The sequence below is a fragment of the Adiantum capillus-veneris genome, chromosome 16 (assembly GCF_014529385.1).
Source record: "Adiantum capillus-veneris isolate H3 chromosome 16, ASM1452938v2, whole genome shotgun sequence".
Lineage (NCBI taxonomy): Eukaryota > Viridiplantae > Streptophyta > Polypodiopsida > Polypodiales > Pteridaceae > Adiantum > Adiantum capillus-veneris.
In genome coordinates this window covers 91,208,475-91,235,728 of record NC_140946.1, presented here as the reverse complement: position 1 = coordinate 91,235,728, position 27,254 = coordinate 91,208,475, and the positions used below count along the sequence as shown (strand labels likewise).

The following is a 27,254-nucleotide window of genomic DNA, read 5'->3' as shown; positions in this document are numbered from 1 at the left end:
GGTTGTGTCCAAAGGTCAAACATTGGGGGAATTGGATGCTTTGTGTGTGTCCCAAAAGTTTTTAGCAATCCCTACATAGGAGGGGTGGAGCCTTGCAAGTAGGGGATAAGAGAGAAACACACACACACACACACACACACACACACACACACACACAAGCTCCCTTTACACAAAGGGAATGAGGGACACATGTCAGCTCCCTAGCCCATTTGCCCACAAGGTGTACCCAATTCCTATTGGATGGCCTTGGAGGTGGACCAATGAGAATTAGGCTAGACTAAATCTAGTTTAATTAATTTAAAAACACTTAAAAAAAGAACCAATAAGAATTAAGCTCTCTAGAAGACTATTAGACAGTTTCCCAAGGGGACCAATGAGCATTCAACAGCCCAATGGCTTGCCTGATTCCTATTGGCCAGGAGGCAAAGGGGTCCAATGGGAGTTTAGTTGAATTAAATAATTACCTAAAGCTCTCACAAAAGGGGAAAGGGGGACACATGTCAGAAGGCTATCACTTATGTTGCTTAATTACCATTTGCTAAGCCTGGGGAGGTCCAATAGGATGCTAGCAAGAGCAAAAAGCAAGAGGGGTCGACCAAGAGAGAGAGGGGGCTGATTTTTGCAAGGCATTATCACACACACTGACACAATCTCATGTGTGAAGTAAAGAAGACTCTCTCTCCTTCTCAAGCTTTAATGGAAAGCTTATCACCTACTCCAAGCTTGTGAGAAGGAAGGCCTACACCAACAACGCTTGTCTTTGTGATGCAAATCCAACCAAGAGCCAACCTCCAATGCATGCTCATCTCCTCTACCATGCTAATTACTAAACTAAGCTATGCTAATATGAGTGATTATGTGAGGAGATGTACATCTTTCTCGTAAGAATACTCCTTCTTCCTCTCAATCTACTCTCATACCCCGCTAGCTCTCACCATCTTCGAAGGTGTGTGAGGTCTTGGGTCTGAGACCGTGAGGGAATTGATGTTGTGTTTAATAAGTGTTTTGCGTAGTGCATGAAGTTTCCATCTTCATTGCACTAGCTAGTATTGAAGGAACACAAGAAATTGTATTGTAAAATGTCTCTCTTGATGGGAGAAACCATAATACAAAGCCTTTTGGAGGGGGGACCGGCTCCATGCAAATCCAGTCCTCAACTGTTGTCATTTGCTTAATTTCTCTCTTTTTTGAAGTATTGTTCATGCTATCTAACTAGGTGTTATGCTTTTTGTTGCTCTCTCCAGCCAAGCACTCTTGTTATTCTCATTAGGAAGCTATTCTAATGAAATGCTCACTATGTTTATGCTATTTTCCGCTACACACAAGTTACTAGACCATTATATGTTACTAATATTGGTGACATTTTCATGGAGGAGTTAATGCAAGCTAGTTTGTGATGTTGACTTGATAACTTTGCTTGATAACTCTGTTTGTGGTTGCTCTTGTCTGACTGTGTTTATTTGTTGATTTTACACTGCTGTAATCAGTACTTGAAATATGGACATATACAGGTTGGTACCATGCATGCTCCATGCATGTGCATGAGGAGCTTGGAAATTGTGCAAGAAACATGCTCATTTTGCTCTACCCCAGATCATTGATCGGGCACGAATGCTCCACAACTTAGCTGTAATAGTAGCTTGACTATGGATAAGGGCCAAGAAGCCGCATATTTTGCAGAGACTGTAATCTCAGAAGATGCACTCACAAAGGAAGTGTCTGATAATAGTTCTCCGCAAAGAGGAGTTTTGCAGGGAAGTGGTGGTGAGATCCAAGACAAATGCCTGTTGAGAAGGCTTTCTGATAGTACTCCAGACTTTCAGCCAGATCTAGGGTCATGTGGCACAAAACCAATGCAAGTTTCAGCGCATGGTGACCACAAGAAGAAGTTACCCGGCCTTGTCAAACTTACTTTGCCGCCCACTCCAGACCTCGCAACAAGTAGTGCGATGAATGACTCCTGGAAAGATGAGGATGACTCTCATAATGACTCAGATGATAGTTTGGAGATGGAAGCAGATCATCTGCTGCCTACAGTCAAACCTTTTCCAGTTTATACTCGGATGAAAACACGGCTACAAGATCCACCTCCCATCACTCCTGTGGTTAAGAGTCAGCTCACCTATTGCAAGTCAACTTTGACACCCCAAAAAATCTCAATGCGTAATGCAGAGCAGCAAACCCCTACAGTAGAAACAGATCCTGTTGGGACCTTGCAAGGAACAGATCCAGCTGCCTCTTCTCAAATGGCTGCTAATCTGGGGCAGGTAGCATCGAGCTCTAAATTGAAACTTTCTGCCAGTGGAGAAGAAGACAAGGATGTGCTAGTTGATGAAGACTACATTGCAGAGAAGTATGAAGAAAACAAAGGGTTACTTATCACGCAATGGTGCAGCCTTTTTGTTTTAATTGCACTCTTAGTATGCACTAACAAAATACAACGGCTGGAGAAGGTGACTTTTCTTGGTCTAAATTTGTGGCGATGGCAGGCTCTAACCTTGGTTATATTTTGCGGACATCTTATATCAGGATGGATTATGAAGGTTAGTGCTCCTTATCTTGCATACAAAACCATTCAAATAAGGTGCTAGTTTTAGGAACGAGCTTGTGCTGTTCAGGGAATAGAATCTATATGCGAGTATTTCTCTGCATGGTTGAATGTTTGAAATAAACTCTTGCAGATTTGCAAAAATCATTTCAGTTATGTTCTTTTTAAGAAGAGTTTGCAATTGTGACTATATAAGTTTATGCAACAGCATGTCTTGTTTGCCATAAGAAAGGTCTCCCTGCTTTATTAACTTGCGACCTCCATCCCAAATAATCAGTCTTCTGGAAAGTCAAAAGTGCCTTTTTACTACTGTGTGAACTTTGGAAAAAATACGACTTATCCAAATGTATTTACAAATTCTCAAAAATGTTTTAATACAAGAAGCCATGGAGAGAATTAGGATGCTACACTGGGGCCAACATGGAGGTGTGTTCATCTGTCTAGGCTGTCTATTCTTAGCTCACAAGAAGCAGGGCAGGTTAATCACGTCTTTGTTCAATGTCGCTTCTTAGCTATCTTTCTGTCAAAGAGTAGAACAAGGCTTCTTCAATGTCCCCTCAGCACACCGTTACGCAGTTGTCTGCCAAGTGAACTGGACTCCTGCCCAAAACATACTCTGCACATGGTGCCTCAAAAAGCGCCATCCTGTTGTATAAGCAAAAGTGCCACCTATCTCTTAGATGTTTTTATTCTACTCTAGCAATGCTGTTAAAGGTGTTCCACCACCATTCTCTGATACTAAAGTACGAAGTCTCCCATCATGTAAATTCACATATTTGTGCATTAAATCCGTTCAAGAGGTGAACGTAGCCAGCAAAATGGTCGATAGTAAATTGGCATATTTGGCTCATACATATTAGATATTGATTGCCTACTTTTTCTGGAAGAAATCAAGGCTTTACCTGCACATCATATGCCTGTGAAAAAATTCTACATTAATGACAACATGGGGGAACATGCTCAGCAATAGGCAACATGCATGATACAAGGATTAAAAATGGCTGCTACAAAGGGATTAATCCGTAGGTTAGAGATATACAAAAACAAAGGAGGATTTCAACAATGAATATGCGGCTTAGACGAAATGGGAAAAAGCTGGGTTGAAGCTGTTGCCTGAGTCCGCCAGAAGCTCTTTTGCACAAGTGTACAACCTCCATTTCAAGAGACAGAACCCCATCGACTTGTTCATCACATTCAAAAGTAGCAACCCACCTATATCTGCACCGAATCGCACCACTGCATTCTCCACGTACATTCAATATGCAATAGTCCTGATATGGCCCATGCAATTGCAAAAGGAGGTGCTCTATTCTCTCTTGCATCCAAAACATAAGCAGTTGATGTCCAACACTAAGATAGGATGCAGTTCTCCTTACGAGCCCTAGGAAGGAAGCTCCCACTCCTTCTCTAGAACAAACATAAGAGGGAGGTACCACAAGAGTTATTCGGCCATACCAGTCTCTCGATTATTGTTGAGAAAATAATATTGGGCTTGATTCCTCACCACTGCTTCTGTTTTGGGTCATACTTCTGCATGCAATCGTACTTTTTCCAACACCATTCAGGCCTGCAAGATGCTGTGGAGTCCAGCTAACCTTTCTAACATGCTTAATTTTCTAATCTATGCCATGATGCATTCATACTTTCTACTGCGTGGTCCATTAGTGGAGTCAACGTAGGCACTGAAGTCCATGTTGCTATGTGATTCCTTATATTGTGCGTGCCACAATCTTCACAATCTCCCCTACCCATTCCATCGACTGTGGTTGAAGCAGCTGCTTCAGAAGGGGAAGCGCTTCCGTGCCCATTTGAAAAAGAGTAGGCGATGAATTTTCAGTTTTACTCGACACACCCGCTATCAGGGATGGCCCATGAGATTCCCAGAATTGCAGGGGGGGGAGGAGGGTGTCTATTTCGAGAATGCTTGTTGCTGTCATGTGTAAACTTTTATGGGTGTAGCTGGGCTACAATGTCACTCTACACGTAAGACAAGACAATTTACAATCGGTCGTGGGTTCACACTTGGTGGACTTGACACGTGGTAGGAGTGGTGGTTTAGAGGACACCGTGGCCAGTTCTTCTTTGCCAGCTGGATAGTCATAGATATTTAAGTTATCCGTTGGTTGCCCTTTTGGGTTGTATATATGCTCACTATTTCTTGAGTGTGGATACACTGCTCTACGTGGTTTTATGAGTCTTGAGTTTAGTGTTGTGTCGAGTCTACATCACACGTGCACCCTCCCTGCACATCTTGAGCCTCGGCACCCCCATTGTACCCGTGAGTTCTGGGCTTGGAGCAGAGTGTGCTATGTCCAATTTCTCCCCCGGCTCAACTAGGTAATCGGAAGTATTTGCTTGTGGCTACAAATTATGCTACCAAGTGGGCAGAGGTACTGGCAACAACTGATTGCAATGGCAATAGTAAAGTTTTTGTACAAAAATATATTGTGCAGGTTTGTATGTCCTTTGGAGATCACTAGTGATTGGGGTAGTCACTTTGTTAATGAGTTGATCTCGACTTTGCTGGCCAACTACAAGATTTTTCATCGCAAATCTTGCGGCTATTACCCTAGAACCAATGGACAGGCCGAGAGCACGAACAAGGTTCTTATTGCCCTTCTACGGAAAGCATGCTTCATGGGCTCAAGCTATCCACGGCACCCTCTGGGCATACCTCACTTCCTTCAAAGCGAGCGACAACCACTCACACCCCTTTCCAACTAGCCTTCGGTTTGGAAGTCGTAGCTCCTTTCGAATTCAACTCAAGCTACTCTTGAGTAGGCAGTCTTCGCGCTGATTGGGGTATGGGCTCTACCTACATCTCTCGTCTCTCCCACCTGGAAGAGAGTCGCTTGTTAGCTTCCAATACACTCCAAACGGAACAGCTGTGTCATAAGGCGTGGCATGATCGTCATCTTTCCGAGCTGAAATTCAAGCCCGGATCATTAGTGCTACTCTATCAGGCTCGCTACCAAAGGAAATCCAAAAAGCTCATCCCTTCTTGGGACCACAGCCGGGCTAACGTGCAGCATGAGGTTGGAGGGAGGGGATAGCGCTGGCGAGAGGGGGCGGGTGGTGGGGGGGGGGGGGGGGGGGGGGGGGGGGGGGGGGGGGGGGGGGAGGATGCACAGGCGGGGAGCAGTAGACAGCGCCGGCCATCACTAGGCAGCATGAAGGGTGGGAGAGGAGGGGCGGGATCGCAGGCAGAGGGCAGCAAGAGGGGGAGTTGGAGAGTGCAGCAATGGCGAGGCGTGCAGACAGCAGTAGCGAGCGCACGTTAGTCTTTCCACTCCATCTGTATTCATCGAGGTAAAAACTGCTCAAACTATTTCTTTCTCAATACTTCCCACGTAAATAACTATTGAGGTATACTTGATCAACTAGCAAAAGACGAAAATTTTGTTGGCAAGTGAGAAAAGAGCTCAGGTGTTGATCTATCGATATTAGAGGCTCGTTGCTGCTCCTACGCGCTCCCCTCCCCCCCCGCCTGCTCCTGCTCCCCCTTGCCATAGCCCCCCTTCGTATTCGCCCTCGCGCTGCCCCCTACCTGCGCTCTGTCTGTCCGCGAGCGCTGCTGAGCTTGCACCCAGCCTACGCACAACCCAGCCAGAGTGCAGCCCCGCCCGCTGCCCCCCTCTTGCTCGCTGCCCGCTGCCCTCGCCTCTCCAGCCCCTTATCCTCACGCCCCCCCCCCCCCCCCTCCAAAGGCCTCTCTTGAATTGCTTGTCAATGGATTCTCAGTTGGATTCTTCTTACTGAGCTCTCAAGCGTTAGCCTTCTCGTCCGCCTTTCTCCTTCAGAGCAGCAGACACTAATGGAGGCTCATGCTCCACCTCAGAGGGACTCCTCCGAAGCCCCCTCGCCCGACTCCGCTGAGCCCACCATTCGACTTGCTCTTTCACCGACAGAGCAAGCGAGCCTAGCCGCAGAGGTAGAGCGTTTGCAGGCGACCTCGGCCATTTGCAAGATTCTCAGCACCCGACCCAGCAGAGGAGAGCTGCATGACCTTCTCCAGGCCTGCCTTCTCGCAGAGGTGGGCAAGATCTTGGATGTCCAGATTCTCGGACTGGGGTACTACCAGATCGAGTTTGAGACCTCCGAGATGGCTTCCAAGGTCATAGCTATGAGTCCACTGGCCATCCGAGCATCACGCGCCCACTTTCGACAGTGGCGACATGGTTTTGACACGACTTCGGATGTGCTAGTAGAGGAGGCAGACATCCCCATCTCAGTCTGCTTTCCGGGTTTACGGAGGGAGTATCTACCACTTCTCTCCAGGATTGGCTCCGCCATCGGGGCTGTCTTGGAGACACCTCGTACGGCAGCATCAGTAGCTGCCAAGGCGGCTGGCATCCCCTCAGTTCGAGTTTTGGTCAGAGATACCCACACGCTTCCGAAGGTCATCCTTTTGCCTCGGGTGAGTGGGGGGTGGTTTAGACAGAGTGTGGAGTACTCGGGTCTCCCGAACCAGTGTTTCATTTGCAGACAAATGGGCCACCTAGCGAAGGCCTGTCCACGGAGGAGGCCACGATCTGCACCTGAGCCTCAGCCCCAGCCCTAGCCTGCCAAGGCTGGGCCGCAGCCTCAGATCCAACCCCACAGAGCACAGATTCAGAGTCACCCTCCGAGCTTGGGGCTCCAGCGGAGGAAGGGTGGCAGCAGGCCCGTGGCCATCGACGCCAGGGGCCACAGCGACAGCCTGGCACTCAGAGTAGCCCTCAGGTGCCTACTCAGCAGCAGTGGGTTCCCACGGGGAACCGCTTTGGTCCTCTTGAGCAGGAGGAGCCCCCTACGCCATCCTCCACCTCTGCTTCACCCTCGCCAGCCGCCCCCCCTTTAGAGTTCCCCTCCTCCTCCTCATCCTCCCCCCCGCCCTCTGCTCCCGTCCACTCCCCACCTCGCCCCTCTACCTCTTTCGCCCCACCCCGCTTTTCCTCCCCTCCGCCCCCCCCCAGCTCCTTCTCCCCCCCCTCCTGCTCCAGTTCCACAGTCGACTTAGGAGACTGGTCCCTCGCTGGCGGCTAGGAGATCTCTTGGCAGCACCTTTGCCACGAGTCGCCTAGCGAGAGAGGGTCAGCCCTTCTTGCGGCCCCCTCTGCAGATTCAGACATCTTCCCTTGCAGCTATCCCTCGTGGTCTGCCGAGCATTGACCTTCGACGCCGCTGGGATTTCTTCGACTACGGGTTCACTCGCTTTCTCGGCGATTCCGCAGCAGACCACAAGGCAACCTGCTTCAGGGTCCATGCTTTGTTCCTCGCCGCTAGGGGGACAAAGGCCTTGGACTCAGCAGTTGGTTTCTCCTTCCCCCTCTGTGGTAGGACCGAGACAGAGTGGTCCCTCGACTCAGTGGTGGAATGGTTGCATACACAGGTTCTCAAGTTCTCTCACCACATGGGAGAACTTGGAGTTACAGATTTGCTGCAGACTTTGTGGCCACTGGCCAAGTTTGCGGTGACACCCCCAGACTCAGCAGGATGTAGGCACATTGTGGTGTACTTTTTTGCTGATACGCAGTGTTTGCCTTGCTATGTATACATTCATGAGGACTCCTGGACAGAGGAGGTTGCTTTACACACGGCTCGCTCTACTTGGGCTTGGGCTAGGCACTCACTACAGTCTCGCCTATCTAGAGGACGCTCGGATGCGGATTACTCCCCATCCAAGCCAGCCTCGAAGATAGCCCGTCTTGCTGTTGCGGCAGCATCTGTTCTCTCTCGCTCCCCATGAGGATCGTCTCGTGGAACGTGCAGGGACTAGGTGGGCCCCAGTTTCAGCGACAGCGGGGCCGATTGCGTCAGGAGCTTCAGCGTTGCCTTGTGGGAGGAGAGGTTGATCTCCTTATGCTACAGGAGCACCATCTGTCTGAGAGCCGCATTCGGCGATGTGGTCAGATTTTGCGTGGACGATATGATACCTTTTGGTCAGCTGCTTTTGGACCTGGAGGCATCCAGGGTGGGGTATGTATGACTATTGCGGACTCATTGCAGCAGGCCATTGTGGACAGAGGGATTATTGTGCCAGGCAGCCCAGAGCGGGTCTTATTGGACTCAGCACTCAGAGAGAGGGTAGAGGCTCTTTGGACAGAGGGCATGGACAGCCAGGCTCTACCTGCAGACAGAGTGGCCTTAGGCCTAGCTCAGCTTAGCCACTTTTTTCTCCAGGAGTCTCTGGCTCGACGGGCTGCAGCGAGAGAGGAGCAGCGTCTCAGACGAGGCATTGCTTCACTACAGAGGATGCAGGAGCAGCATCCAGACAGTCCATGGTTGGAGGAGCAGTTACAACAGGCTCGACAGGAGCTTGCTTGCACAGAGGAGAGGCGTCATGAGTTTGCCTTTCACCGACAGGCATCTCAGTGGACTCAGATGGGAGACAGAGTGATAGGTGCTTTTTTTGAGACAGTGGGACCTCGGCACTCGCATGCCAAGGTCAATCAGTTGAGGAGACCCGATGGGTCAGTTGTTTGTGAGCCTGAGGATATGCGTGCAGTTGCTACTGACTTTTACCGTGAGTTACTGTTGGCTGAGCCCCAGTCAGAGCGGCAGGATGCATGCAGGGAGCAGGTTTGGGCACAGATGCCTTGTCTTGTGACTGAGGAGATGCGCTAGAGGCTAGAGATGTCTCTTCAGCTTGAGGAGCTGCACACGGCTCTTAGGGCCCTCCCTCGTGGTATCTGTCCAGGTGAGGATGGGCTGACTCCCAGCTTCTTCTTGGAGTACTGGGACCTGCTTGGCCCAGATCTTTGTAGTGCCTTTCAGTACATTCTGCACACAAGAGTGATGCCGGATAGCATGAGTGAGGGCCTGATTTACCTCATTCCAAAGGAGGGTGGCTCCTTGGATGAGATTCGACAGTGGCGCCCCATCACCATCCTCAACTCAACCTACAAAATTCTTCCCAAGGCTCTGAGTTTGAGGATTTAGCCACTTTTGGAGAGCCTTATACATGGGACTCAGACAGGTTTTGTCAAGGAACGCAGTATCCTTGACAACATCTTCACTTTCTGGGAGGCTTCTACCCTGGCACGGCTCCATGGGGAGGACCTTGTGATTCTTCTTCTCGATTTTGAGAAGGCATACGACAGAGTTGACTGGGACTTTCTAGAGGGCACTCTACGCAGGATGGGCTTCTCATATGCTTGGATCAGAGGAGTGTCAGCTTTGTACAGATAGGCTCACAGTCAGGTGCTTTTGGCAGGAGGTAGAGGTGAGCGCTTCATGCTCACACGATCGTCCAGACAGGGTTGTCCTCTTGCCCCCTTTCTCTTTCTGTTCTATGCGGAGGCGATGAGCAAATTTTTGGTGTCACAGCAGGTTGGTCTGAGGGGCTTAGCACTCCCTTTACGAGGGGATGAGCTTCTGGACGCTGAGTTTGCCGACGACTCAGCCTTGTACTTAGAGGGCCAGGAGGCCAATCTACACAGATGTGAGCAGGCTTTGGAGACCTTCTGCTGTGCATCGGGCGCACTGATCAACTGGAGAAAGACAATGGCTTTCTCGGTTGGCAGTGCTCCTGTGCCAGATTGGATGCCAGGAGAGGGTTTCAGGTGGATTCCTCCAGGGACTGCAGTTCGGTACTCGGGTTGTCAGGTTGGTTTGGACTTGTCCCCCGAGCAGCAGATTGCTCCTCTTCTCCTGTCCATCAGGAGAAAGCTGTTACATTGGAGCTCAGCACGACTTTCGTTGGCTGGTAGAGTAGTAGTTGCCAACCAGGTGTTGTTGGCGACTATGTGGTACATCACTTTTTGCTGGATCTTCTCGAGTTCTTGTATCAACCAGGTAGAGAGGCTGATCAGGAACTTCCTTTGGTCAGGTCGTGACACTCAAATTGCCCGAGCCAAGGTGGCTTGGTCGGTCATCACACTTCCTTGTTCTCAGGGAGGGCTTGGGATCATTGATCCAGCACAGCAGAGCAGAGCCCTTCTTGGGAAGTTCGTCGTCAGAGGACTTTCTCCAGGCGAGGAGCCCTGGAAGGAATTCTTGCTGCAGAGGCTTCGTGCCAGGGTGCCTCAGTCAGGAGGAGCTTGGCAACCTTCGACCAGATGGATCTTTACAGAGTTGCGCCGAGTTGGTTTGAGCAGGAGACTGGAGGACCGATTCGCTGTGAGTCTGCTTCGATCTTGGGAGCTCTTACTTCGTGGCCTAGAGCAGAGACAGCCGACTTGCACGGAGGAGCGCCTACGGCAGCCCCTTGTCTGGAACCCCATGGTTAGCACTCAGAGAGGCCACTTGGTTGGGAGTCGGCCTCATGTTTCTTGGAGTCCCATGGCAGCAGGTCCAGCGCGCTCTCTAGGTGACTGGCTAGAGTTCACAGGTTTGTCAGAGGAGGTGCAGGGTGTCCAGCTACAGGGCATGCGAGGGGTGCAGAGCATGTGTCAGGACATCTCAGAGTCAGTTCCAGCTGAGTGGCTCACGCCTCTTGAGCCAGTGCACCCCGGTGGATGGGAGCCGTCACACGACTGGAGGTTCTCATTTCAGTCGGGGCCTGCTCAGAGACTATCCCAGCCCTGTTCTTCGAGCTCTGGGTGGGGGACGATTACAGCGAGTTGTAGTAGAGGCCCCGTAGGTAGCAGAGTGCTGTTTCCAGAGGATCCAAGTTGTGGGCATCTGTTGGAGGACTTGCGTCATAGACCCTGACCCAGCAGCTCTTGAGACTGGACACTGGAGGCTATGGGCTTGGGAGTGTTGTCCACTTGCACGAGTACAGTGGGATCCTGGTGAGTGGCTACGGAGGGACCCCTTCTCTTCTGCAGACCGCTCAGGAGTCCCCCTCTTTCAGTACACTGTTCGGCTTGGACGTCATATACTTGCAGCACAGAGAGAGGCCCACCCCGCTGCAGCACGTCATTGGTAGGAGGAGGGCCTCACAGTCGAGTTCTTGGCAGCCTTTTGGCAGAGGCTGTGGGACTCCAGACAGCCGAGGCGCGTCACTTTGTTCCAGTGGCTGGTTGCACACAGAGCCATAGCTGTAGGGAGCTGGCTTGTGCATAGTGGTCTCTCGGCTGCATGTGCAGCCTGTGACCAGTTGGTGGAGAGTCAGTGTCACTGTCTTTGGGACTGTCCCTCGGCCCAGTAGGTGTGGCTACGAGTTCTTCGGCTGATGCCTGCCCTTTCCATGGCTCGACAGTACACTTGGGGGGCAGCGGCTTGGTCCACCCTCCCGGGCCCGGCACTTCAGTTTGAGCTATCTTCCACCAGCAAGATGATAGTGATGCAGGGGGGGCGACCTACACTCCAGCCTGCTACAGAGCTTACTCCACAGGAGTGGTGCAGTGAGAGAGAGGAGTGTTGGGAGCTCATCAGTGGCCTAGCTCTCTGGTTCATTTGGCGGGCCCGCTATTTCCGCATCTTTGAGGCTCGCCCTGTGCCACCAGCAAAGACTGTTCGTGACTTTTGGCTAGAGCTGATCCATACTCTCAGAGGACAGCTTGAGGGACTATAGGGCAGCTCCGACCGCATGCGCGAGCGCCGCGAGGCTTTCCTTCGACTCTGGCGCCCTGGGCCTTTCTACACCATAGTCCAGGGGGTGCTCAGATGGCACTACTGTCCACCTGTGTGGCTCTTCCCTCCTCCCATCTCTTGATTTAGCCTCATTGTATATATGCTGTTTTTTCATTGGGAGAGTCTCCCCATCATGCTTGTTGTAGCCCTCTCTTGCAGAGGTGGATGTAGCCCTATGGTCAGTTTTCATTAACTAATAGAAAGATCTTTTTTTGGGGGGAAAAAAAAAAAAAAAACTATTGAGGTCCAGGCCATGAGTAAAAATAGAATTTTTCAAACATCCAATACTCCCCTCGCAAATAACCACAAGGGTCCCCGCCGGCTATGAGTATGTGCAAGCATTCTCAAGCATCAATTCTCTTCAATACTCCTTCCAGGAGTGAATCACAAATCATAGAAACCAATATCAAAACCAGGGTCAAGCAATTCTCAAAACAGCACCAAGACATGTTCAGAACAGATAACATCCATTTCAAACAAATTCCAAACAATATTTCAAAAAAAGTTCAAAAAGTATCTAAATACAAAGCACTTAGAAAATTCATTCGGAGTTTTGTTCGAATAGTCGAACTTTAAAAACAATTGGCTTGTCCTTCTCGATCAAAGTGATCGTACAGTTCTTGATCTGGAGTGTTGGCGTCATTCTTGTCATGCCAAGGCATATCCTAGAGAGCATCGCAATCGCCAATTTCATGATTTGAAAATTTGCTTTTCCATGGTATCCTTGGATGGTTACTGTGAAGAGCACCAATGAGGGATACCACCTTCTGAGTTTTCCCAATGGCTAGCTAGCTTCAAGTTCTCCACCCTGGGAGTCGTAATCAAAGTCCATCTGCTTGGGATGGATGAAATTCTTGGTAGCTTCGGGTGTCACGTGACACATCCAACCCTATGTATCCGTGGACAAGCTACAGCATGACTAGGGTTCAGTTAGTCAAGTCAGTCTAGAATAGGAAGTGATCTGGCACTTTTGTGAGTCTATTCGCAGACCGTGCATGCCCAGTCACTTGGTGTAGATGCATATCCTCTGGTTGCACACAGCATGATCATAAGCATTCCCATCAGAATCCTTCAAGGGAATTTTTCAGTGCATTTAGCCTATTTTACCTATTTTTTACATTTTTCACTTATTATTTTTAAGTGACTTTTGTTGGAAAGTAGGTAGGGCAAATTGAGTAAGTTTGTATATAAGCAAACCTAAACTAGCACTAAATGGCAGAAGAAGCAACAGGAGCCATGCTCAGCAGATAACTTCTCCAACAAGACCCCTTGGTGGATTTTCCCTCCAAGCAGAGATCCCCCCATGCTAGCGTTTTCTTCATCAGCATCCCCTAGCGTTTTCACATTTAGCATCACCGCCAGGACCTTCTCAAGCCTAGCATTTTGCATCAGCATCATCGCCATAGAAGCCCAGCAAGCTAGCGTTTTTGCAGACCACAACGTTTGCAGATTTGCAGCCTTTACAGATTTCAGCATGGAGCGTTTTTCAGCCATGAAGGACCTGTAAGTTCAGCCCCTAAAAGAGTAGTAGATTCAGCCCGGAAAGAGTATTAGTTTCAGCTCTTAAGAACCTCAGTTTTCAGCCCTAAACCTGCAGAATTTCAGCGACAAAGACCTACAGAAACAGCCCCCAAAATCAGCATTTTTGGACTAGCTGCAGATTTCAGCCCCTAGCGTTTTTGGACAGCAGATAAAAGATTGCAGATTTCAGCCCTAGTGTCGGCCTCGTCATCCCCGTCGTCGTCCTCGTCGACATAGCCTAGACCTGCATCAGTCTCATGCATACCGTTTATACTAGTTTGTGCAATCATAAGTAGACCACTCTCGCCGACGAGAGTGGGGCCTTCGGAGGAGGGTTTTACGTCGTCTCTGGTGTCGTATCTCTCTTCTCTCTCTATCTCTCGGTCTCATACACTTGCACGCACAGTGTCCATTCACTTTGTTTGTGATCATAGCATTCTCTCATTAAGAATGGAAGGCTCTCCCTTCGATAAGAACAAAAGGAACCTTGAGCACAGTTCGGAGCACTCATCTTGTGCAAAGCGCAAACATTCATTCCGCTGCACCTTACATTGGTATCAGAGCTTTGGGAGTGTTCTGTATCACTCAAGGAAAGAACCACAAGAATCACAAGAATTTTTTTTCGCTTGTTGCAGTCGCACGAACCCAAGTTCGCTTGGGCGTGTCGATTCCTAATCGTGTTTTTGAAGAGTGACAGGAATCCCACGAAAGAAGGGCTTGTCCAGTCTCCCCTTGTGTCTCTTTTCACTCATTGAGAGCGGACCGTGCACTTAGCGGCCGGCCAATCGACGTGAGGTGGGAAAAAGCAACCTTGGTGTGAGCGCAAGGCCACCAAGGGGTGCGCGGGAAAGAGCAGAACTCGGGTGAAGAGAAGATCCTTCTCGAACACAGATTGCAAGCTAAGAAGAACTCAAGAACCTCAAGACCCTCAAGAACCTCAAGAACCCAAGAACCCAAGTTCTTCGTGAACTTAAGAACCCAAGACCACAAGAACCCAAGACTTCAATGGATGGTCATCACTTGAAGCAGAATGGATACTTTGCTTGGAGGTGATGAGCATGAGATCAAAGAGAGGCAAAGAAGAATTTTCCCCACCAGGAGGTTTTTCCGACCCTCCCCCTTCCCCATCTACGCCAAGGATTGCACTAACTCCTATGGAGGAGTTGAAGCAATTGTTTATGGAAAGAAAGTTAGAACGCGAAGACAGAGAAGCAGAAAGAAAGGCCTACGAAGAAGAAATGGCAGCCATAGATTGTGACTACGAAGAAGAAATGGCAGCCATAGAGCGTCAGTACGACTTGGAAGAAAAAGAAAGTCAAGCAAGACTTGATCGCGAGAACAAAGCAAGAATGCAAGAGATGTTGCGACTCTTTTCTCAAGTGCAGGCATAGATGCAAGAGATTCAGGAAAAGGAGACTCTCTCAGTCTCATCTTCTTCTCCAAAGCAAGACACACATGATTTGCATGATGATGATTTGAATGCCAATGATATGCATGATGATTTGAATGATAATGATGAGCATGATGACTTGCATAATCAAGATGTGATTCCTCACAAGCATGATGAGTTGCATGAAGATGACATGATTATTCACAAGGATGATGAGTTAGTTGATGCTTTTTCTAGCGAAGCTAACCTCGTTGCAGATTCGATCAATCACGAAGAACCGATCTTGGCTCTCGAGCCTAGGTCCAAAGAACCCCCTCATGAAGAATCGATCTTGGCTCTCGAGCCTCGGTCCAAAGAACCCTCACAGGAAGTATTATGTGTTCGCATGATTGATACGCACGCATTGTTCGAGTGTTTCATTCGTGATCGTTTCCTGTATTTTAGTCAGCGTCTTTATGTGATCTCTTTTATTAGGCATGACATATTGTACGTTGAGCACATTTCACTCATGGATGAGCACGAATGTATGCGGATTGTTCATGAAAAGCTGAAAAGTATGCATTCAAGGACACATTCGTAGAACGAGCACATGAAAGAATGAGCACCAAGCATGTACATTTCCGTTGTGAATTGCCAAAGTTGAATGATTTAGATCAGAACAGAATGATTCGATCTCATTGTTTGCGTGTGTGTGGTGAACCGTTTGGCACTCCGTCTATTTGTTCATCTACATTGCATGCACAGTCTTTGAGGAAGAGTAGAATTTTTCTAGTCACTTTACATGGAATGCGTATGTTCATGGTTTTGTGTTGGAAATGGTTTCAGGAATTTTCAGCCATGGAGATTCTTGAAGAAGAAAGAAGCATGACTCTAGACGAAGTTGAAGCATCAAAGGAGCCATAGAAGACTTTGTGTCACTTTGGGCGCGGCCCAAAGAAGCAAGCATTGCAGACCTTTATGAAGTTCAAGTACCACACGACCCACATTTCCGAGTGGGCCGGCGAAGAGTCCCTTCCAGGATTCCGGATGCTATTGGCGATCTCCCTCGACGCCATACAGTTCAGTACCAGTACCTCACTTTGAAAAGGAGGGGATGTCACGTGACACATCGAACCCTATGTATCCGTGGACAATCTACTACATGACCAGGGTTCAGTTAGTCAAGTCAGTCTAGAATAGGAAGTGATCTGGCACTTTTGTGAGTCTGTTCGCAGACCGTGCATGCCCAGTCACTTAGTGTACATGCATATCCTCTGGTTGCACACAGCATGATCATAAGCATTCCCATCAGAATCCTTCAGGGGAATTTTTCAGTGCATTTAGCCTATTTTACCTATTTTTGACATTTTTCACTTTTTATTTTTAAGTGACTTTTGTTGGAAAGTAGGTAGGGCAAATTGAGTAAGTTTGTAATAAGCAAACCTAGACTAGCACTAAATGGAAGAAGAGGCAACAGGAGCCAAGCTCAGCAGGCAACTTCTCCAACAAGACCCCTTGGTGGATTTTCCCTCCAAGCAGAGATCCCCCCCATGCTAGTGTTTTCTTCATGAGCATCCCCTAGCGTTTTCACATTCAACATCACCGCCAGGACCTTCCCAAGCCTAGCGTTTTGTATCAGCATCATCGCCAGAGAAGCCCAGAAAGCTAGCGTTTTTGGAGACACATCAACCTAGCGTTTTTGCAGACCATAGTGTTTGCAGATTTGCAGCCTTTATAGATTTCAGTATGCAGCGTTTTTCAGCCATGAAGGACCTGCAAGTTCAGCCCCTAAAAGAGTCGCAGATTCAGCCCGGAAAGACCATTAGTTTCAGTCCTTAAGAACCTCAGTTTTCAGCCCTAAACCTGCAGAATTTCAGCGACAAAGACCTACAGAAACAGCCCCCAAAATCAGCATTTTTGGACTAGCCGCAGATTTCAGCCCCTAGCGGTTTTGGACAGCAGATAAAAGATTGCAGATTTCAGCCCTAGTGTTGGCCTCGTCATCCCCGTCGTCGTCGTCGACATAGCCTAGACTTGCATCAATCTCATGCATACCGTTTGTACTAGTTTGTGCAATCATAAGTAGACCACTCTCGCCGACGAGAGTGGGGCCTTCGGAGGAGGGTTTTACAACGTCTCTGGTGTCGTATCTCTCTTCTCTCTCTATCTTTCGGTCTCATACACTTGCATGCACAATGTCCATTCACTATGTTTGTGATCATAGCATTCTCTCATTAAGAACGGAAGGCTCTCCCTTCATAAGAACAAAAGGAACCTTGAGCACAGTTCGGAGCACTCATCTTGAGCAAAGCGCAATCATTCATCCCGCTGCACCTAACATCGGGTCAAAGAAGATTAGGGCTTTCACGTTGATTTCTCCATATGCTTTGCACAATTCATCCAAAGTTTTGAGATTTATGCCATATATATCAGGTGCAATCCCAATTGCAGGTCTAACTCGCTTAGCCGGAGGTGGTCATGAGGGTCCGTCGCCTATCGGAGCAGGCATCCGCTCGGTAGGTGTGTCGGTTTAGAGGGGACAATCAAAATAATTATGCCCTGATTGAAAACATCCAAACATCTGCCTTCTTATAACAACGTGTCTCGTTGTTGAGGCGTCAAGCGAGGCCTTTGAGATTGACTTTCACGAGAATCTCGAGGAGTTGTTTGTTGTGGTCGAGAATTCTTGTTTGTTGTTGGAGTTTCTTCAGTACTAAACTCTAGCTTCCCTCTCATAAGATTGTAATCGACCGCAACATGGCCCATAAGGACTTGCATCATCGATACTTGCTTGGAAAGACAATACTTCTTTTACAGTGATGGCAATCTAGTTGTGTGTCGTTCGCAGTGGTCCTCCAAGGGAATCATCTTGAAGAAAGACACCGGAAGGTAGACATCCAGAAACCTTTGGTTATAGTCTTCCATGGTCTCTGTGGCAAGAATTTTCAAGTTTTCCCATTTTGACAAAATCTGGATTTCGATTAGGGAGGTCATGTAACTGCGGGCAAAAGTAATCATTAAAGCCTGCTGAGTCCTTGGAGCATGCGTTTGGGTAGCGATTGAACTCCACCATTGCATAGCATTATCTTTTAGAAATCCCGCAGCTTGAGAAATCTTTGATTCTTCTGTGTAGCTCCCCAAAGAATAGATGTTGTCGAATTGTTCGAGGAACTGCAAAGCTTTCTTCCGAACCTTCACTCCAGAAACAGTAAAAAAATTTAATGTCGTCCCACCATCCTTAAAATCTTTTGTTGGTTTGGAGCAAACTGAGGATGTGGATAGTAGAGGTATGTTTAAGGTCTCCAACCATTGTACCCACGTGGCGGTGGTGGTGGTGGAGGTGATGGCAACGGCGGCTGCACTGGATCAAGGTCAGACGGTTGAACCATGCTCCTAAAAACTCCCCCAATTGGAACAGAAGGGTTCTGGTGCCGGAGGGTGGTACCATTTGGGAAATCAAAGGGGGCAACATGTAGTTGAGGAACTGTTGAAAACTTTGCAGCATCGGGAGAATTTGCTGAGGATGCCGCGAAAACCAGAAATTCCATGATGCACCTCTGTTCTTGGTAGGACCGGTATGCTTTTAGAAAAGCACACGACTTGAGCGTTGATACCATCGTAACGGGAAGGCACCACGTGCCAACGGAAAAGAGCAGAATGAACAGACTTTAGACTCTTCAAAACAACTGAACTGAAAAGAAACACGGCACATGAGACATGGTGTGGTGATACTCCACCACTGGCCTCAAACCCTAGCATTCCTTTTGGTATTTCTTTTTTTTTTTTCCCGAAAAGAAGATCCTTCTATTAGTTAATGAAACTGTCCATAGGGCTACAACCACCTCTACTAGAGAGGGCTATAACAATCATAAGGGGGAGAGTCTCCCAATGAAAAAACAACATATGTACAATGAGGCTAAATTAAGAGATGGGAGGAGGGAAAAGCCACAGAAGTGGACAGTAGTGCCATCTGAGCACACCGTGGACCACGATGAAGAAAGGCCCAGGGCGCCAAAGTCGAAGGAAAGCCTCTCTACGCTCCCGCATGCGGTTGGAGCTGCCCTGGAGTCTCTCGAACTGTCCTTTGAGAGTATGGATCAGCTCTAGCCAAAGATCTCGAACTCTCTGCTGGTGGTACAGGGCGAGCCTCAAAGATGCGGAAGCAGCGGGCCCGCCAAATGAATAAGAGTGTCAGGCCGCAGATGAGCTCCCAATACTCCTCTCTCTCACTGCACCACTCCTGTGGAGTAAGCTCTGTAGCAGGCTGGAGTATAGGTCGACCCCCCCGCATCACTATCATCTTGCTGGTGGAGGATAGCTCAAACTGAAGTGCCGAGCGCGTGAGAGTGGACCAAGCAGCTGCCCCCCAAGTGTACTGCTGTGCTGTGGAAAGAGCTGGCATCAGCTGAAGGACACGAAGCCAAACCTGCTGTGCCAAAGGACAATCCCAAAGACAGTGATGCTGAGTCTCCACAGGATGGTCACAAGCTGCGCATGCTGCCGAGAGACCACTATGTACAAGCCAGCTCCCAACTACTGTAGCTCGATGTGCAACCAGCCACTGGAACAAAGTGACTCGCCGCGGCTGTCTAGAGTCCCACAACCTTGCCCAAAAAGCTGACAAGAACTCAGCTGTGAGACTCTCCTCCTGCCAATGAGGTGCTACAGCTGGACGAGCCTCTCTCCGTGATGCCAATATGCGGCGTCCCAGTCGAACAGTGTACTGAAAGAAAGGGACGCTTGGATGGTCAACTGAGGAGAAAGGGTCCCTCCAAAACCACTCTCCAGGATCCCACTGCACTCGTGCAAGTGGACAGCTCTCCCAAGCCCACAACCTCCAGTGGCCAGTCGCAAGAGCTGCTGGGTCAAGATCTATGACACAAGTCCTCCCACAGATGCCGAAAACAGCACTCGCCACCTGTGGGGCCTCTACTAAAACTCGGTGTAAACGAACCTCACCTTGTAGCTTGAAAAACAGGGAGGGTACAATCTCTGAGCAAGCTCGAACTGCGATGAGAACCTCCAGTCACGTGAAGGCCCCCATCCATCTGGGTGCTGCTGACTTGAGAGGTGTGAGCCACTCAGCTGGTACTGCCTCTGTGATATCCTGACACATGCTCTGCACACCTCTCATGCCCTATAGCTGTATGCTTTGAAGCTTCTCTGACAAGCCTGAGAAGTGTAGCCAGTCACCTAAAGTGCGTGCTGGACCCTCTGCCATGGGACCCTAAGAAACATGAGGCCTACTACCAACCAAGTGGCCTCTCTGAGTGCTAACCCTGGGGTTCCAAACAAGGGGCTATCTCAGGCGCTGCTCTGTGCAACTAGGTTGATGCTGCTCCAGGCCTCTCCGCAGCTGCTCCCAGGAGCAGAGTAGACTCACAGCAAAATGGTCCTCTAGTCTCGTGCTCAGGTCAACTTTGCATCTCTGTGAAAATCCATCAGGTCGAAGGTCGCCAGGGGCCTCCAGCCTGAGGCACTCTAGCACTAAGCCGCTGAAGCAAAAACTCCTTCCAGGGCTCCTCCCCTGGAAGCAATCGTCTGACAACAAACTTCCCAAGAAGGGCTCTACTCTGCAATGCTGGGTCTATGATCCCCAACCCTCCCTGAGAACAAGGAAGAGTGATGACCTGCCAAGCCACTTTGGCCCGGGCTATCTAAGTGTCGCGCTTTGACCAAAGGAAGTTCCTAGTCAACCTCTCTACCTGGCTGATGCAGGAACTCGAAAAGATCCAACAAGAAGTGATGTACCACATAGTAGCACCTGGTTGGCCACTACAACTCTGCCTGGCAGAGAAAGTCGTACGGAGCTCCAATGTAACATCTTCCTCCTGATGGATAAGAGGAGGGGAGCAATGTGCTACTCAGGAGACAAGTCCAAGCCAACCTGACATCCCAAGTATCGAACTGCAGTCCCTGGGGAAATCCATTTGAAACCCTCACCTGGCAGCCAATCAGGCGTAAGAGCACTACCAACTGAGAAAACCACTGTCTTTCTCCAGTTGATCAGTGCACTTGATGCACAACAAAAGGTCTCAAGAGCTTGCTCACACCTGTGAAGGTTGGCCTCCTGGCCCTCCAAGTACAAGGTTGAGTGGTCTGCAAACTCAGCATCTAGTAGCTCATCTCCCCGAATAGGGAGCTCTAAGCCATGCAGACCAACCTGCTTTGAAACCAAAAACCTTCTCATCGCCTCAGCATAGTACAGAAAGAGGAAGGGGGCAAGAGGGCAGCCCTGTCTGACCTAACGTGTGAGCATGAAACGATCACTTCTACCACTCGAAAAAAGTATCTGACTGTGTGCCCGTCTGTAAAGAGCTGACACACCTCTGATCCAGGCATCTGAGAATCCCATTCTGCATAGAGTGCCCTTCAAAAAATCCCAGTCAACTCTATCGTAGGCCTTCTCAAAATCGAGAAGAAGTATCACCAGATCCTCACCACGGAGGCGTGCGAGGGCAGATGCCTCCCAAATAGTAAAGATGTTGTCAACGATACTACGCTCCTTGACAAAACCTGTCTGTGTCCCATTAATTCTCTCTAGAAGTGGCGTGGATCCTCAAACTTAGAGCCTTGGCAAGGATTTTGTAGGCTGAGTTGAGGATGGTGATGGGCCGCCACTGTTGAATCTCATCCAAGGTGCCACCCTCCTTGGGAATGAAGTAAATCAGGCCGTCACTCATGCTGTCAGTCATCTCTCCTGTGTGTAGGATGTACTGAAAAGCGTTGCAGAGATCTGAGCCAAGCAAGTCCCAGTACTCCAAGAAAAGCTGGGAGTCAAGCCATCCTCACCTGGACAGCTACCACGGGGAAATGCTCTGAAGGCCGCATGGAGCTCCTCTAATTGAAGAGGCAGCTAAACCCTCTGTCACAAGACAAGGCATCTATGCCCACACTTGCTCTCTGCATGCATCCTGACGCTTTGCTGACTGAGGCTCTACTGACAGCAGGTCAAGGTAAAAGTCAGTAGTAACTGCACGCATGTCCTCTGGCGTATCTCCTGAGTCACAAGACAAGGCATCTGTGCCCACATCTGCTCTCTGCATGCATCCTTGACGCTCTGTTGACTGAGGCTCTGCTGACAGCAAGTCACGGTAAAATTCAGTAGCAACTGCACGCATGTCCTCCGGCTGTGAAGCAACTGACCTGTCAGGCCTCCTCAACTGGCTGACCCTGGCATGCTCATGTCGGGGCCCCACTGTCTCAAAGAAAGCCCCTGTCACTCTATCACCCACCTGGGTCCACTAAGATGCCTGTCGATGAAAAGAAAACTCATGGCGTCTCTCCTCTGTGCTGGCAAGCTCCTCGCGAGCCTACTGCAACTGCTCCTCCAACCTGGGACTGTTTGGATGCTGCTCCTGCATCCTCTGCAAGGATGCAACGCCTCGTTAGAGACACTGCTGCTCCTCTCTCGCTGTAGTTAGGCGGGCCGTAGACTCATGGAGAAATAGCCGACTAAGTTGAGCAAATCTAGAGGCCACTCTATCAGCAGGAGACTTCTGCATGTCTAAGCCCTCTGTCCAAAGAGCCACCACTCGCACTCTGAGCGCAGAGTCCAGTAAGACCCTCTTAGGGATGTGTAGCATCGTGCTCCGGCTCCTTTGTCTATCTGTCACTGTGAGGATCACTGGTGCATGGTCCGAAAAAGCAGTCCTAGCTAGAATGCAAACTGTCCTACCCAAGTCACAGAAGTGGTCACTAGTGTAGAAGCGATCTATCCGAGATAGATTTACTCCTCCTCCTCTGCGGTCCGAACGAGAGAAGGCCAGGCTGTCTGGGAGCCTCACAAAGCTAGAATGCTGCCACACATCTGAAACCCGTAGAGTCATACATGACCTCTCCCAGGCTGCCAACTCAACTCCATGCACTGTAGTATGGCTACCTCCAATCGTGTCAGAGGGGTCCTCCAACATGTTGAAGTCTCCCTCAACGCACCATTGCTCTGCCTGCGGCAGAGACTCTACAATACTCTGCACGTGCACTCGCCACATTGGGCGCATAGATGTTCAGGAAGCCCACAAGGCAACCCTGAACCTGCATAGTAATCCACTGAGCCCTGCCTAGCACAATAATCCCTTTGCCCATGATGGCCTGCCGCAAAGAATCCGCAATAGTCAACTGATCAAAACCTCTCATAGCGGCCACACAAAATCTGACCACACCGTCTAATGCGGCTCTCACAAAGATGATGCTTCTCTAGCATAAGAATGTCAATCTCACCACCCACAAGGCATCTCTGAAGCTCCTGACGCAGCCCACCCCTTTGACACTGAAATTGGGGCCCTCCTAATCCCTACACATTCCATGAGATAATCCTCATGGAGTCAGTGAGAGAAAACAGATGCTGCCACAACAGCCAGCCTCGCTATCTTTTGAGGCCGTTTTGGATGGGGAGTAATCCGCATCCGAACGACCTCTAGACAAGAGCGAAACAAGTGACTGTCCTGCCTAGGCCCAAGCCGAGCATGCAGCGTGAAGGGCTACATCCTCTGTCCAAGAATCCTCATGTACCAATACATAGCATGGAGAGCTCTGAGTGTCAGCAAACAAATGCACCACAATGTGCCTGCAACCCGCTGCATCTGGAGGCATCGCGCTGAACTTGGCAAGAGGCCAAAGTGTCTGCACCAGATCTGTCACCCCTAGGTCCCCTGTGTGGTGTGAGAACTCAGTAGCCCGAATCTAGAGCCAGTCAAGAACTGTGTGTTAGGTCCATGTTGTGGAATCCCTAGCGCACAGCGGAAAGGAGAAGCCCACCGCTGTGTCCAAAGCCTCAATGCCTCTAGCTACAAGAAAGAGGACGTGGACTCGAAAGCAAGCCTCCTCCAGGTCAGGAGAAGAGTCACCCAGAAACCGTGTGAAGCTGTAGTCGAAGAAGTCCCAGCGTCTGCGAATGTCAAAACTAGTCAAACCTCTAGGGACTGTTGCAAAAGGAGAAGTTTGCACCAAAAAAGGGGGCCGCAGTTGGGGCTGTCCCTCTCAAGCCACACGACTTGCAGCGAAAGCACTACCAAGAGATCGCCTCGCGGCAGATGCGTGTCCAGTCCCCTGCATCTGAGGAGTGGAGGAGGGGTCAAGAGATGAGGCTGTGGGCCCCACCGAGGAAAGAGGAGGGACGGGAGGCGGAGGTGGGGATGGGGGAGGAGGCGGGGAGGCGGAGCGGCAACGCCTGAGGGAGGAGGAGGTGGAGGAACTGAAGTGGACGAGGTGGGGCCTCCTCAGGCGAGTCTTGTTGAAGGGGGTCAAAATGGTTTCCAGTTGGAACCTAGTGTTGCCGAGCTGCAGAAGATCGGCCACCAGGGGGAGCAGTGGAGCGAGCCTGCCCTTGTCGGCGGCGGCTAGGCACCTGCTGCCAACCGTCAGTTGTCTGATTGCTGGTCTCAGTTGAGGTACCAGCCTATGCGTCATGTGTATCTGGCTTCTGGGCATGCTCAGCCTTGGGAGGTTATGCATGCGCTGTGGGTCGAGGTCTCCTGCGAAGATAGGCCTTTGCCAAATAACCCATCTGTCTGCAAATGAAACACTGATTCGAGAGGCCTGAATACTCCACACTCTGACGGAACCAACCTCCACTCAACCGAGGCAGTAGGATGACCGCCGGGAGAGTGTGGGTGTTCCGAACCAGAACACGTACTCCCTCCGCAAACCGGGAAAGTAGACTGAGATGGGCAGGTCTGCCTCCTCGACAAGAACGTCGCTAGCTGGGTCGAAACCGTTGCGCCACTGTTGGAAGTGCACTGCTTGGATGGCCAGGGGGCTCATCGCAATGACCTTGGACGCCATCTCGGGAGTATCAAACTCTATCTAGTAGTAGCCACGTCCGAGAAGCTGAACATCGAGGATCTTATCCACCTCTGCAAGAAGGCGGGCTTGAAAGAGATCACGCACCTCCCCTCTACCGGGTCTCGTGCCGAGAATCTTGCAGATAACAGAGGTGGCCTAGAGGTGCGCCCCTCTGCCTCTAAGCTCACTTCCTCTGTCAGCGAAAGACCAAGTCAGATGGTGGGTTCTGCGGGGTCGGGCGAGGGGGCTGCAGTGGAGTCCCTTTGTGGCGGAGCAGAATCCTCCATCTGTGTCTGCTGCTGCGAAGGCGAGCGTAGGGGAGTTGAGGGCGTCGATGCGAACGAAGCGAGCCGGTGTCTCCGTAAGCCAACACCAAAAGAAAACCCGAGGTGGGGGTGAGGAGAATGTGGGTAGGCTGTGGGCAGTGCAAGGAAGGGGGGATGAGCGGCAGGCGAGCAACCCAGGGCAGCATGCGACGGGCGGGCAGCTCAGGGCAATGCGAGGAGGGGGGGCGGGGGTGTGGCCGGGCTGGTAGGGCAGGGCAACGCAAAAATGCCAGAGAGAGAGAGAGAGAGAGAGAGCCCACAATTCATATTTAAAGGCCCTTGGCCCTCAAAAGCAGTTTACATGAAAAGCACATAGTCTAAAAGCGTCCGGTCTTCCAAAAACAAGCGCAAATGGGTTGTCCGTATAATCTGCCACATCATCGTTTGTCAATGCAATTTGTGGAATTCCGTACAACTGCCACATCATGAGGTTTTTACGCAAGTCTTGAGTGTGTGTCTGTGTCCTTGCTTTATTTTATTAACTTGTGCCCTAGCGGACGGGATCCCATAAGTTGCTGAGAGTTAGGATTTTAATCCTAACCCTTCTTTAGTACTTAGTCCGCTCGGCGAGGATCTATAACCCTTCTTTAGTACTTGCACCACTTGGCGAGGATCTGTAAGCTGGTAAAAGACTTCTTTTGCTGCTTTTGCTAGGGTTTAGGCCCCTCGGTGGGGATTTTCAAGCTGGCTAGTGCTACGCTTAAGGAGTCCTAACCCGCTGGGTCTTGACACGTCAACAGTTTGTGACATGCATCCTCATCCACCATTGACTCCGCTTGTCATAGACGCCTCTCTAGAGGAGCAACATTGGATAGGGTGATTGCTATTTGTAAGATGAGATGCCCAGACCTCACTTACAGCTTCCTCACCATCAGAAGATTCGATCCATCATTGTTTGTAGGAGTAGTGCAGTATCCCTTAATGGCATCTTCCTCTTGAAGCAACCCTTCATGGAGAAACTAGATTGAGGAGAGAATACTTCTACAACTTGCTAGTTGTAGCCTACAGCTACAAAGCAGGGCTACAGTGTCACTGGCACAAGACGAGTAGTTAGTTGCAGTTGGGCTAGAGTTCACACTGGATGGACTCTCGCCTGGGCAGTGACATGTGGCAAGTGATACAGATGGTGGTCGAGTGGACACCGTGGCCAGATCACCACCACCTCAGTTTGGAGATAGGCTTAGCTGGATTGGGATATCTGCTAGCTGTTGGTGGCCCTTTAGGAGATATATATGTGTGGTTGGTTCTAGTCGGGGGATCAGCATCATCCACTTTGTATGGTTTAGCGTCTAGTCTTGAGTCCTGAGTTTAGAGTTCTGCACGCCACTGGCACTCTCCCTGCACATTGGAGCCTCGACACCCCCATTGTACCTTGAGTCCTGAGCTTGGAGCTGTGTGTGCTGCCAGCCAAAGTTGTATGGTTCTTTGAGCTTGTCGAGTTCCTTTGAGTTGAGTCTGCAGTTGTGTTTTGAGTCGTGTCTTGAGTCATATTCCACTTCTGTGTTTGAGTCATGTTCCTGTGTGATGTTTTTGTTGGAGTGAGGTTTCATGCATACTGCATTGAGGAGCACCCACTCTAGAGAGCACGACACCTTTTCCTCGCTACAGGTGCTCTCATTTTTGGCACGCCTGGTGGGACCTCAACTGAAATCTCACTCTCTGTAGGGAGCAGAGTCAAGTCGAGGAGCTGCCGGGTTTCAACTCTCTACCTGTTTTGCTCTGTTGGGTTCGACTGGGTTGTCTTAGTCCAATAGAGTTCCACCTCGACTTGCTTAGTTCTAGACCTGCTGGTCTAGTCTCTCCTCGTGGTCTAGTAGTCTCTCAGCCTGGGTCTAGTCCTTTCTCGTCCATGTCTAGCCAATGGTCCAGTCACTCGCCTTGGTCTAGTCTCTCTCGTCCAGGTCCAGCCAGGTGGTCTAGTCACTCGCCTTGGTCTAGTGGCGATTGGACCAGTTTTCAGCAAGTTACAAGGTCTTCGTGCCCAAAGCTTGAGTGGGCTTTTGGTTACTGCATGACACATACAAGGCAGTCAAAAAGCCCACCCCCTCCCACCCTCACTCGCCCCTTCCCTCTCGTTCGCCCCTACCCACCCCCTCACATCCTCACTTGCCTCGGCCCCCTACCCACCCACTCCCAATCTCACTCGCCCCTTCCCTCCCCCTCCCACCCTCACTCGCCCCTACCCTCTCTCTCACTCGCCCCTAGCCAC

The 27,254-nt window shown here is 50.0% G+C and overlaps 1 protein-coding gene across 4 annotated transcripts in view; it reads left to right on the top strand.

The window, feature by feature from the left end:
- The window catches only part of LOC147439440 (mechanosensitive ion channel protein 10-like), a 97,482-nt gene that overhangs the window by 43,859 nt on the left and 26,369 nt on the right, over window positions 1–27,254 (top strand). For 3 of the 4 annotated variants that reach the window (XM_086485295.1, XM_086485296.1, XM_086485293.1), the window contains exon 2: window positions 1,512–2,543. In XM_086485295.1, the coding sequence (XP_086341421.1) occupies window positions 1,647–2,543 (897 nt within the window). In that variant the 5' untranslated portion in view covers window positions 1,512–1,646. Of the gene's footprint in view, window positions 1–1,487; window positions 2,544–27,254 lie in introns of all 4 variants that reach the window. The other variant, XM_086485294.1, reaches the window with a different exon arrangement.